Source organism: Biomphalaria glabrata, chromosome 4, assembly GCF_947242115.1.
Source record: "Biomphalaria glabrata chromosome 4, xgBioGlab47.1, whole genome shotgun sequence".
Taxonomy (NCBI): domain Eukaryota; kingdom Metazoa; phylum Mollusca; class Gastropoda; family Planorbidae; genus Biomphalaria; species Biomphalaria glabrata.
The window spans coordinates 33,613,928-33,627,990 of NC_074714.1; the positions used below are offsets into that span (position 1 = coordinate 33,613,928).

The 14,063-nt window shown below is 32.3% G+C and overlaps 1 protein-coding gene, 1 long non-coding RNA gene and 1 other non-coding gene across 6 annotated transcripts; 2 read left to right on the plus strand and 1 right to left on the minus strand.

Annotated features, from left to right (window-relative positions):
- Positions 1-1,400: 1,400 nt before the first annotated feature.
- On the plus strand, positions 1,401-6,205 carry LOC129926074 (uncharacterized). 3 transcript variants are annotated; one of them, XR_008777760.1, is made up of 4 exons: positions 1,401-1,676; positions 4,176-4,301; positions 4,644-4,712; positions 5,073-6,205. It is a non-coding gene; the product is annotated as an uncharacterized LOC129926074 (long non-coding RNA). The 3 variants fall into 3 exon arrangements; XR_008777761.1 differs by lacking the exon at positions 1,401-1,676 and adding an exon at positions 2,364-2,398; XR_008777759.1 differs by lacking the exon at positions 1,401-1,676 and adding an exon at positions 2,621-2,805.
- A 4,413-nt stretch (positions 6,206-10,618) lies between these two features.
- Positions 10,619-14,032, plus strand: LOC106054042 (uncharacterized). 2 transcript variants are annotated; one of them, XM_056026147.1, is made up of 2 exons: positions 10,619-10,655; positions 13,108-14,032. In XM_056026147.1, exons 1-2 carry the CDS (start codon positions 10,631-10,633, stop codon positions 13,488-13,490), a joined length of 408 nt encoding a protein of 135 aa, XP_055882122.1. In that variant the 5' UTR covers positions 10,619-10,630; the 3' UTR covers positions 13,491-14,032. The 2 variants fall into 2 exon arrangements, with proteins under 2 accessions (XP_055882122.1, XP_055882123.1); XM_056026148.1 differs by lacking the exon at positions 10,619-10,655 and adding an exon at positions 11,129-11,399.
- Trnas-gcu (transfer RNA serine (anticodon GCU)) lies at positions 10,842-10,923 on the minus strand. The gene has a single exon. It is a non-coding gene; the product is annotated as a tRNA-Ser (tRNA).
- Positions 14,033-14,063: the final 31 nt, after the last annotated feature.

Here is a 14,063-nt window from a genome sequence, read left to right on the forward strand (position 1 = left end):
AAAATACAGTAGTTTATGTTTGCTCGTGTCCATACAATTAGTCGTTTTTACTGAAACGCTCACGGAAATAGGAAATTAATACACACTGGGGGAATTGTGGTGCTCCTCTCCACTTGGTGCCCGCACCATCCGCACATTGGTAGCTACGCCACTGCTTGGTGCTACAAGTCAACGACCGTCGACAACAGGGAAGAAGGGGGTATCTGTGTATGCCTACATTTTACCGTGTAACCGTGATCCCCTTTAAAATGCATAAAAAAAAACTTGTTCACTCATGACTCAAGCTTAATTCAACTTATACCATCACAGTTGTCAAGTACGATATATTTCCCTTGTTCGATACCAAACAAAAAATTAACAAAGTTAATTAATTAACTGTTGTTGTTTTTTTAATATTGATTCTTGTTTTGTCAGGTACCATAAATAATTGTGCAAAATTTCCACTTAATCCGAGATTGGGTGTAGAAGAAGTCACGTGGACACACTTTTGACCAGACAGACAGACAGAGTAAGTGGATATAAACTTTGTAACAAAAAAAAAAAAAACGCTTTAAAGGCATTGTCAGCTTTCATGTAATAAAATGTAATAATTGGGCGAATTTTCACATTAATTGGAATTTCCAATACTTTATTTACTTTTATAGTCACTGGCATATAAATATACCATAGGTTGCAAGGCTCGTAAAGTAAAGTTAATTTGATCTCAATTTTATACTTAATAAAGACTGACTAAAATTCAAAGTCTATTTTTTTTCTAATACAAAATCTTAATTTTCACTTATTATCCTTATTCCAACCCAGACTGGCCCCGCGCGATCAGTTTCGCATAGAGCCTGCAATGGTTAGGACCTGATGAGCAATCTCTCAATAATGTTGTTCTTGTGAAACAGACTGGAAGACTTGCACTTTCGGTGAAACATTTAATTGTTTGTTTTGTGTGTTATGTGCGACGCAATTTTAAATTACTACTGAAAAACGAGAGAGAGAGAGAGAGAGAGAGAGAGTAAATGGCAATTTTTATCAGATGTGTAACGATGACTATCAGTAGTGTAACCATGAAACTATACTAATGGAACAACAGCTCCTAGTTTTTACTAGGGGAGTGCCGTCGCGCATCATTTTCACGCATGGTGCAATATGGAGAAATTCAGGAGGATGCAAAAGAAGAAATTTACTCCTCCAGTCACATGGACTGACCTTCAATGAGAGTAAAACTTTCCTACGCTTTATTTTATTAGATCTCTAAAAACTTCATCCATTTTCTCACAATGTTTTGTGATTTATAAAATTTTCCTGAATAAAGGATCGTCACAAAAGTTATTTTTTTAAGGCCCCCCCATTAAAATAGCTGTTTTCAGTAATTTCACATTTGGGTATTTTACACATAATCTGGATTTTTTTATGTACATGAAATCATTATCATCTGTCCCGCGTAACTAAATCCTCCACTTTTCCCGGTCACCAATGTTCTTAACAAGAGAGAGAGGCTGGTCCATTATTTGCGTAGTCCAGACAGCTTTTCTTCTGACAAACCTTTTTTCGTTTATTCTCTTAAAGGATATTTTTTTTAAAGTTAGTCTTACAAAATACAATTCCAAACCAACTCATGCAGTTATCGTCTTTTCACAGTATTGAGGAGTCATCCTTTTTGCCAGCCAGAGTGTTAATTGGCAAAAGTAAAAAATTCATTATTTTAATTTTTTTAGTAAATATTCACAACTATATCTTTTATATAATAATATATTTTTTTTAATAATAGGCCTAATATCTTTTATATAGACATGCTTTAATAGATCTAATAAATGATTAACGCGGCCCTACCAATATGGGTATATTAATACTTAAATCTGGGTATTTTAAATTTCGAATGCGCATTTTTAAAAAAACGAACTTACCTATAGATCTCTTATATCTAGGATAATCTAGATCTACAACACCCAGACTTAGACTATGGTGCTAGATCTATTTAAAGATATTTAAAAAAAAAAAAAACTCAATAGATCTAATAAAGTCATGATTTCCACTCTATTTTCTCTAGATCTAGACCATACATGAGATCAATATGAATGTTTATAGATCTAGTGACTCTAGATCTATCGATCATCATCTATAGACTCATTCGACATTAGACTGTATTATTATACTTATATTATCTTATCTTATCTTATCTTATATAATACAGACGTTACTTCAAAAAAGAAGATGATTACGTCCTACGCGTCATGCATTTAGTCATGCATATTAACCAATGACTTAAATTCTGCCAAGTCACTGGTTTTCCTGGCTAGCTCAGGCAACCCATTCCATGCTCTAATAGCACTAGGGAAGAAGGAGTATTTGTACAAATTTGTCCTAGCATATTATATACTGTAACTGTATTAATTAGTGTATAGTGACGGTAATTATAGTCACTATAATCAATAGTGTATTGCCTGTAGATCTAGTACATGTACTAATATTAGTAGATGTAGATCTATAATAATAATACTTTTTAATAGTAGAAAGTAGATTTATAATCTATCAATTCTATCTAATTCTAATCTAGATCTAAATCTAGACTTTCACATCACATGATTATTGATACAGACAGTGAATGAAACGAATGCGTGATTATATTATAGTTTATACTGATTATTCTTATAGCTCTACCAGTTGATTATCATCATCATCATAGATAATAATCTAGACTAGTATTCTAGATCTATAAATAATCATAGTCACCCTTTTTAGTCAATGTAGTCAAGTCAAGATAGTGAAACGTAAACTCGAAGGTTTAATACAATACAGTATAAGTAGAGTCTATGAGTTAGTATAAGATCTAATTATTTTGTTTCTTTGTATGTCAATGACAATGTCTCTATTAAAATAATTAATATCATCAGCCATATCATTTTAAATATTAAAATAGTAGACATAGATTTCTTTATTATAAATAGATAGATTAGATCTATAAAATATAATTTTACAAACTTTAGAAATGATTGATTTTATTTTTAATTGATCAGCCTTCTAGACTAGATCTCTAGCATCTCTAGCTAGACTCTAACTTGTAGTTTGTAGATCTTGGAATTGGATCTAAATTCACCTTCCTAAATTGTCTCTAAAGTCTGTAGCTGATTTGAGAGGCCCAACGAGGCAAGAGTCTATTACTATTAGTACTCTGTCTCTTGATCTATCTAGTAGGCCTACTTAGCTAGTGCATTAGCCTTAGCCATAGTGTAGTCAAATCTTGACAACTAGTCTTCTAGATTCTAGATCTAAGCTTCTAGAATAATTAGATCTAGATCCAGTTTAGATTTAGAATATAAAAGTATTTTACTAGCTAAAATACTAAATCTACCGATCTAAATTCTAGATAGATATACAATATATAGATCCAGTTTAGATTTGGAATATAAAAATATTTACTAGCTAAAATTCTAAATCTACTGATCTATACTTAATATTTTAGATATTATATGACATCTACAAAAATTATTATTAAGATATAATTATAGGATCTAGACTAGTTATTTATGTACATAAAATATATAAATAAAAGATAAAATTTATGCAGGCCTAGATCCCATAAATTTATAATTGATCCAGATCTATCAGTAAAAGTTACCTTCGATGGGAAGTTTTACCCAATCTAATCTATACAAGACAATTTATAATCCATGCCTCGCCTACACCCCATACATTAAATTCTTAATTAAATTCTTCCCTAGTGCTATTAGAGCATGGAATGGGTTGCCTGAGCTAGCCAGGAATACCAGTGACTTGGCTGAATTTAAGTCATTGGTTAATATGCATGACTAAATGCGTGACACGTAGGACGTAATCATCTTCTTTTTTGAAGTAACGTCTGTATTATATAAGATAAGATAAGATAATAGTTCCCATGCCATGCCCAGACCCATGAGTTCATGAAATAATAAATGATGATATCCCCTGAAATTCAGCACTTTAATATAAAACTCACATATCTAGTTAATTATTTGCTATGACACTCTGATCAACTTGGACTTGTGTGATACATATATGTTTCTTATCAGATTTAATGAATGAAGTTATGGTGCATTTTAAGGCTACAAAAGTATCATCAGGTGCATTCTAACCATTGGTATTTTTCCTGGCAACATTTCTATTCTAGTCTGTGATAAATTATAAATTTAAAGTTTGTAATGTTTCAGTTATTAACAAGTAGAACCATGCCAACCAGTTCTGATGATGTACCAGAATGGCTCAAGGATCATACTTATACTATTTCTACTCTCTGGGCAGACATTAATAATATTGGCATCCATTCAATATTTATTGTAAGTACTACTATACAATTTTTATTTTAGTTATCTAAAAGATGTTTTATGAAGTGTGATTTTCATGGTCAAGCAACATCCAAATATCGGGGATGGAATTTAACATTTTTCTCTAGTTTTTTTTTTATAACACTTAAGCAAATTCATCTTTCATGAATGCCTAATATACTTGGCTGTTGTGCAGGCCATTCTTTTACAATAAACTGTTAGATGAAATTAGGCAAAATTATGTCTGATAATTTGTATGTTTGATACAACAATGTATTCAATTTAATAATATTATTTTTTAATTTTAATGTTTTCAAAAGAAATTAGCCATTATGCCTAATTGTATAATTACAGTTATGTTTGGAAATGCAAGAAAAAGGCATGCATTCCTGACAGGTCAATGATTGGTAGCACCTCTTAAAGGTAAGGTACTGCAATTTTTCCCTATGCACTTTTCTCATAAGCTGAAGTACTTGTGTTTTTGAAAAACTAGTTTTCCATGAAAATGTAAATCATAATATATGTTATAGTTGCTTTTAGATGAGTGCAATGTCCATCAAATGAACTGAATATTTGCCTTCACCTTTAGTAATAATTCATAACTATTAAGGTCAGGGCCATGTCTACACATTAACACAGTAGCTCCTTTTAGGTACAGACTATTTTTAGAATGGCAAAATTATATAATTATACTTAATAACATATATACGTTTAGCATGGTCAACACATATGTCACACATATTTTTATTTTTTTAAAATCCTTTTATTTATTTTTATAACTAGATAACTTTCTGTTATGAGAAAAGATGAGATTCTTGGACTCCTGCATAGCACCACCAGAAAGGAAAATCCCATCATGTTGCAAAATAAAAGTCTTGGACCAATTTTAATTTAAGATATATATATTATACTGTAAGCTCTATACATATTTATGTATATCCTGTCATTCAGCCAACAGGTTTGGATTTAGTATTTCTTTAAATCTGTTTGATATTGTACTTGAAAACTATTAATCTGAGCCACATTAAAACAATAGGGAGTGCAGTGAATGAGTGGTAAAGCACTTGGCTTCTGAACTGAGGGTTCCTGGGTTCGATTAAGACTGGGATTTTCAATTTCAGAATTCAAAAGGCTAGGGATACATGGCAATAGTAAGGAATAAGTAAAGGCAGTTTGGGGATCCATGGCTGAATGGTTAAGTCATGGGTTTTAATCTCTGTGAAGACTCAGATTAAATTTTTTTTAGATTTTTGGGTGCCCCTGAGTCCACCTAACTCTAATGGGTAGCTGACTTTCGTTTTGGAAAGTAAAGATGGTTGGTTGTTGTGCTGGCCACATGATGCACTGGCCAAAGAATCAAATGACCTTAACATCATCTGCCCTATAGATTGTGACGTCTGAAATGGGATTTTTTTTCAAAAGGTGGTTGGTTGTTGTGCTGGGTACATGACACCCTCGCTAACCATGGGGCACAGAAACTGATAAACTTTATATCATCTGCCCCATAGATTGCAAGATATGTAAGGGAAATTTTACTTTTTTAAAATTAAAATAAGAATCTATCAAAAGTAAACATAAAATATGGTGCATTCTCCTTAAAACTAAAACCTGGTGTGAAGGTTTAAAATGTTGGCAAAAAAAAGCAACATCATATATTCTTAATTCCCTTTGCAAAACTTACTGAGAAGAATATGCATGTTGTTCCCTCATAAGTTTCTTGACAGAGGAAACCTTGTTTATATTAGATTTGAATTAAGCAAATTAAGAAAAAAATTATAATCATTATTTCAAATGGTTGTATCTAAACCTTTTATGAATTATTTTTCAGTTATAAGTATATTGAGATTAATGGATAATCATGAAATTGTTAAATAATTGCTGCTATCATTCCATTGACTAAAGAGCCATAATTTATTTTTTTAAAATTAATTTCAAAATGATTTTTTTCAAGCATAGAGTTCACATAGATCTTGAGTGAATTTTTTTTTTATTTGACTAATGCTTCAATTTTATTGTATCATATTAGTTGTTAATTTGTATTACCCAGAATATTTAAAAAATGAGTACACTATTTTCATGTAATAATGTAACTTGGTATTCACACAATGCTCAAAATACACCATAATCTTTAGGCCATACAGATTTGTATAAATTAACTTGTTTAAATACATTGTAAATGTATATTGTTTGGATAAGAATAAAGTTTTTCTGTAGACAATTATTGTTCAAGATTTGTTGATGCTCCTGCTTAATCAATTATATATACAGGTCATTAGTTTTAACACATCTGATAATAAATGACAGTACAAGTTAGTGAATGAAAATTTGTCATTATTTCAGCTGCTTTAGTCCTACATCAATGTGAGGTACCAGTACTTTGATTGTGTCATATAACAATTTAAAGCAACATTTTGAAATGAATAGTCTGTAGAATTGACAGTAAATACATTTAAGTGATGGGCTGTGATCTGCATGAATTGGGAGCTGATCATGTATTGAATTTGTGTTTTTGATCTTTACTTCAAGTAAATGTTAATGAGCAATTAATTTTTAATGAATAAATAATTTAAAAATAAATACAAAAGAACCATAAGAACCATAAACATCTACTTTAGTTTAATAATTTTTTTTCATCAGAACAGAATTTCCAACTTTGCATTCTTAAAATAAAATATAATTTATTTAGAGTAGAGTCAGAACACAAAATCATAGTTTTAAAATATTAAGTAAATTAAGCTAAGCTGTGATCTCTTATAAACATTTGTATATAGACTATACACAATTTAATTATTATTTTTCATCAAATTGCAGGAACTAGTAAAACCATAGTCAATGAAATAGTAATACTAGTAAATGAGATAAAAGTAAACTAAATATCATCAATGCTATTGAAGCCACACTTGTTTTTTTTATCTAGTTTGGTGGACTGCAATTAAAGTTGCTATTAATTTTACTGATCGTCTTAGCTGAAGTGCCAGTGTCATCTCTTTGAAACCTAAGCTTATTTTCTTGGTAACTGGAAGTCCAGATATTTGGAGTTTCATTTTAGGCACCTATACTTTCCGAAATGGCATTCCGATAGGCTAAACCATTTGCCTAACATGTCCTATGCACGTAAAGAGGTACCACAGAAATGCTTAGGCGCCAACTTACTTTAACTGACATAGAATAAGAGAGCACCTGGTTGCATACAGCTTCAGAACGAGACAGCTGGAGGTCACTTACAAAGGTGTGGTATACACCAATGAAAATTAATTGCCGAGGGTAGATAGCAAAAAAAAAAAAAAAGATTTACCACAGGTGGACAATGGTTATGCTTGTGCTCAGTGTGGCATAATATGTAGGTCACAGCTGGGGCTGAGTAGCCTCTGGAAACATAGCATTCCTCATAAGTCTTAGGAATCAAAGACAAGCCTATCATTTTTGTAGCATAGTTTGTAGCTTCTGTAAATGCATGAAATGCCGACACAAGTCCTCTGTGAGTTTGATGGATTATAAACATCTTACTTCTTTGCTTAATATTAAATGGTCCTTCTCTCTGTTGCTCTAGGTACTTGCGTTTATCTAAATATCATTGATATATCGTAACATGTCATCAAAATAAAAGCTAGAATCTCTGCAACTCGTGTACAAGTCAGAAGTCATCAATAACACTTGCCATTTAAAAAATAACAATTTAGATTAGTCAAATTAGTGACTGATTATTCGATTCATTTAGGCCTATAAATTTTTTATTTGAATATATAATGATCCTTTACACCAGTGATGCCCAACCTTATTCGCCCGGCGGGCCATTTTCATTTCCGACACTCGTGTCGCAGGCCACGTCGGCGAATAGATGAAAAAAATGAAATAGAGAATAATTCCATTTTAAATAGTTTTATTAGAAACCTGTAGCACTACTAGGCCAACTTACACACGTAGGGCGATTACGTAAGCTCGGTCTCATCCGTTTTATGACTGAAAGGTTTGTTAACTCAATGAAGTGCTTGTAAACATTGTGTAACATTTCATTTCGGAAATTTGAAAAGTTTCATCAGGCAACACGACGAAGAAATGAACTGTCTGCATCGCTCTAAATTTCTCAAACAGGGATGTCTGGCTTTGTAAGTCAATCAATTCCAGTTGCAGATCTATCGGAGTAATTCTCAGTGGCAATAGAAAACATTTCAAAATCTGCTGCTCTGTCATTTAGTTTTGCGATGCCTTAACTGCTTGTTTACCCAGTACTAATTCTTTCACCACTGCTAGAAGGCACTTTTTTTACGCATCAGTTCTCATAATTTGAGCAACTCTATAACTTGCCTTTGCCTCATTTCACTCATTTCTTGTCTCTTTTTTCTCGTCAGTCACTTTACTCATTCAACTAGGCGTAGCTTAGCGATCTTTTTCTTGGCGGTTAAAACCAACAATGCCGCCATATTTTTTGTTTGTTTTTATTTGCAAATGACTTTTTGTTATAAGTTTTAAAAACAGCAACATTTCTGAATCTTGTTGGCATATGTTCCACAAAAGCAAAGATGTCTTCACTTTTTTCCGGAAGTTTCTACATTAATATTCTAGTTTTCGTTCCTAATGCTCTTTCATTTCATTAACGCTCAAATATTTAAATTTTACTACCATTCTCTTTGATATCAAAAGAAGTTTACCAAAAAATGATGCAGAATTGATGCCCAGTGTTACACACAACATAGTACACGACTAGCTCTAGATAGCAGCGGAATTATTCAAGAACCTAAAACAACTGTCAACACTTGTAACAAAAACATAAACGTCGTGCTCATTAAAAATAAAATAATAATAATAATAAAATAATAATATGACTTTAGAATGCCGTAGATTAGAATGAAATCCATCCAAGAAAAGTGAGAGTCCTAACGTAGAAAAATACATTTTTCAACCTTTTTAAAAATTTTCTTCACTTTGTGCCGAGGTTTAGGCGGGCCTGATGGAAACGCGTCGCGGGCCGGATCTGGCCCGCGGGCCGTAGTTTGGGCATCACTGCTTTACACTTTGTGACTTTACTAGTATACTTTGGAGTAGACTTGTTGAGCTAAAGTCGGAAGTACACATTGAGTTTTACTGTGATCTACTAGATCTGGATTCTAGATGTAGATCTATATATATTATATTATATAGAACTTCGTAGAGAGAGTATCTCATCAATAGTATCTGTCATATCGTGATCAGTAGGCGGCTGCAGGTTTATAGATCTATTCCATGACAAAAACCCTGGCTAGATTTAGATCTACTGGTCTAGACATCTAGATCTAACTAGAATTAAACTAGAAAACTGAATTAGAGAAGTAGCTTTCTGGATCTAGAACCAGAATCTATATTATTAATATTAGATCTAGTTGCGTCGAACGCTTAATTTTTGGTTGTTGTTTTTAATAAATGCACATAAAATACATTGTATTTTGGCAATAAAAATACCCAGTTGGTAGTCAAGTAATTCTAATAATTAATTAATGAATGACTATCAGTATTTGTTTTAGATCTATCAGATTCATATGACTATGACTTATTATTTATACTTATTTTGTATCATTCGTCCAATAAAATCTAGCTCTAGATCTATTTCATTTTAGATTAGGCTATAGTTTTTTTTTTTGGTCATTTTATTTAGGCTACAATATTACCGAGATGAACTTTTTCTTTGTTTCCCACGAGACGTTTATGCCTATAGCCTAGTCCTTTCGATAATAATAATAAAAAAAACGATTAGAAATGCGTAACTTGGAGTGTCAAAACTGTATTAGGCCTCCTATTTTTATTTCGTGCAATTTAGTATATCGTAACAAATACGCATTTAGAGGAACGGCAGACAGGTCTTCATCCAGATTTAGTGTAAATAAACCAAACACAGAAACACTGAAAGATTGTATTTTCGGAATTTAGATTCTATTTTTTTTTGAAAAAATGTGGCATTTTATAGGGTGGTCGAAAAAAATAACTTTTGTGACGATCTCTTATTCGGGAAAATTTTATCTATTATATCAGATAGTCAGAAAATGGATGAAGTTTTTACACATCTAATCAAATAGAACGTTCGAAAGTTTTACACCCATTGCATGGGACTGACGGAGTAAATCTCTTCTTTGGCATCATCATGGATTTCTCCACATTGCACCATGCGCAAAAATGATGCGCGACGGCACTTCGACTCTCTTTGGCTTTGTAAAAAACTCGAAGCTGGTGTTCCATTAGTATAGTTCCATGGTGTAACTAGTCCAGTGACATTTTGCAGATGAATTCATTTCCTAGATATATTCAAAGACAGTGAATTTTATTAATATAAGTTAGAAGAAAGAAATGTCTTTAATGAGTCGTGATATTGAATGATGCAGAGAATAAAAAAAATAGGTAAATAAATAAATATTTAAACGTACATTTTGCTGTAAATTAATATTTGTTTCTGACATTTATTAAGAAATGTGTTGTGCATTTTTACTCGAAAAGTTAATCGTGACGAAATGGTTAATAAATTGTCGTTGTCGTAGAGCCTTCTATATTTTAAAAACTTTCAATATGTAAAAAAAAACTAGACCTCGACGAGGATGGGATTCGAACCCACGCGGGGAGACCCCAATGGATTAGCAGTCCATCGCCTTAACCACTCGGCCACCTCGTCATGCTTATGCTCTGATTATAAAAGCCTTTTATACCAAATTTTTTATAATTTCAATAACGTTTTGGCATTTTTTATTTTTGAATGATTTTTTGAGCATTTTGTTATACAAATACGAATACTTGTAAATCTAGACCGTTATTTTTTGTTCAATAAAAGAAATATCTAAACACTTGTTTTCATTCTCCATAATAGGGGGAGATCAATCTTCTATACATAGGAAATGTTGTTATGGACGCAAATTCGGCGGAAGTTTATATATTAAAACATTTAATTTAGACTATTTTAGTCACATAGAAGGATAGATCTAGATTCGAGATAGATATACTGATATAGTTACTAGTCTAGATATCTAGATCTATAAAAGAAAGATATAGATCTAGAATCTAAATAGATCTCAAAAGTTTTCACGCCCAGGTCAAGACCAAGACTCTCAATTAATCGACTATTGAAAGTCCTATTGTCGAAAATGACTGGAAGTAAAGTTAAAAATTAATTATTAAACTTAAAGAGTATTCATGTTTAGAGTTTAGACCTAGATCTAGAATAATCTCGATCCACTTTCTTTCTATTTAATACTATTAGATCTTCTTCTTCTTCATCGTTCTCATTGTTATGTTGGAGTGTTCATATGACTAGACCAATACATGAGATGAACTTCGCAGTGGTTTCCAAATCAGGGAGCTCTCCATATAGTTTTCTTTCTATTGGGGTGATTTGGGGCCAATGTCTTATACGGGCCTCTTGGTAGAGAGAGCAGTTTTGGAGGACGTGGTCGGCATTTTCTGGTGACTATTAGATCTAATAATAATAATCTTTATTATCCGTAAGGAAATATATACTTAATTATAATAATTAATATTATAAACTTAATTAGAATACTAATGTACCAGTAAATCATGAGTAAATGGAATATAATCATATTAATTCTATCCATTCCAGTGCAGTGGGGGTAGCTAGGGATTTGGACTTGGGGGTGTAGGGGGGGGGGGCTTGACCTTTCTAGGGCCCCTGCATTTTGACATTCAACATAATGACATGAGAAAATGTTGTTAATAAATATATTAGACTAAATTCCAATCGGTACAGCGTTATATAATTATAAGTAAAATTAACAAAAAATAATCATTAAGAGTCTAAGACTCTAGATCAATAATACCATTGTTTATTGGCGAGATAATGCACAAGATCTATGCTCTTCTGACACAGAGAAGACTATGCTGGCTCGGACATGTCACCTGCATACCAAATGGAAGAATCCCTAAAGACATCCTATATGCTGAGCTTGCTGAGAGAGTCTGACCCAAGAGCCACCTAAGACTAACCTATAGAGATGTCTGCAAGTGAGAAATGAAAACCACATGCATCAACAAAAGTATATGGGAGGAGATAACCCAAGACTGGACACCATGGAGACTATGTGCTGGTATGAACATCGATGAGAACAAAAGAAATGAAGCTGCCTCAGTCAAGAGAAAGAAAAAAGAAAGAAGCCCTATCAGCTAGCCCTAAAACAGATGCATATACATTCATGAACTGTGGGAAACTCTGCTACTCCAGAATTTTCTTGATTAGTCACATCAGATTCTGCCCCGTCTCAAGACAAAACTTAAGCCAGTGACTCATCTGGGCGCATCTTTTGTCTTTTCTATTAAGTCTATTATTATATAGATTCTAGATCTATATGTGTCATAAAAATTTTAACTTTTTAATAATTTTATGAGGGGAGAAATATTATGATTAGCACAGTTATGTAGCCTTTTACAGGCCAAAAAACAAATTAAATAACAATTCATTGATTTGCATTTGTTGAATTGCCAATCTGTTTAGGAATGTCAACACAATGGCGTCTCCATACTGAATGTTTTGTAAGAAATAATAATCATAAGTGTTAATGTAGGAAACTTCTAAAAGTAGGCTTTATAATATCAAACCTTGCTCACACATCTACATTGCAGATATTTTTCTCTGCCTTGCACATTATTTGAAGCTATCAATAATTGGGCACATTTTGAAAGAGTGATGGATTTCTTTTCCATAGGCTTGAATGCTAAGTAATTGAGTGTGCATCTCCAATGTTTGCCCACCTGTGTTGGTGATCACAATATGCAGAACAACTTTAAAAATTAGTTTTATTACAATGTTTTTGTGAAACTAACTTATCCAAATTCTACAATTGTCTTTCAGCCTCACCACAGTCTCAGCTAAATGAAAAGCCAGGAGTTTTCACACATACCAGCTTAATGACACTAGCAAAAGGTATTGGTAAAGAAGCTCTCAAGGGTCTGGAGTTGGCCATGATCTTAAACATATCTGCAACTGCTATTATCAGATCTGCAGCTGATATAACAGATACTCCACTTACTGCAGAGGGCTCAGAATACAACAGGATTGCTGTAACTCAAAGCTGTCTGCTGCGCTGGAAAGAGCTGACACAAAATGCTAAAACAAAAGATCGCCTCAAAAGTCTTGAAAGGGCCCTGAGGGAAATAGGAAAAGGGGATATAGCTGACCAGCTGGTTGAGCATCACCAAAACAATCAAGAACTGACTCAAGACCTTTTTGAATAAAACCCTCTTTTACTGCATACTTCTTGTTACTAACACCACATTCCTAAGTAGACTGTTAAGGTTGCAAGGGTAATTTTTTTTTTTTTGTGTGTAAAAATGTTATCATTTGGACATCAAATAACAATCTGATCATGTCATATAGACATATCTTGGTTTAATTATTAATAGGACAATTTATAATTGGCTAATTTGTATATATTTTAATGTTTAATTGTACTTTTATGTAATATTAAGCCTTAATTTAACTGTCATCATTTGATATGAGTTTCAATGTCCTTTCAATTTTATGTATTGGTAACGTGAATGACTTAAAATGTGATGATTTTGCATATCTTTTTATAGAAGTTATTCAAATGAATAAGCTTTGCCAAAATATATAAATAACCATTTAATTTTACTAATACATGTACATTTTTCTCTTTTAAATAGTTTTAATGACCAAAATCTTTTTTTTTTTGTGTGCTTGATGTAAAATGCAGGCCTTTACATGGACATAGGTTTAAATAATGATAATAAAAAATTTACTTTTTGTTTGTTGATAATTTCTTTGTGTTGGTACATAAATTGTTTGTG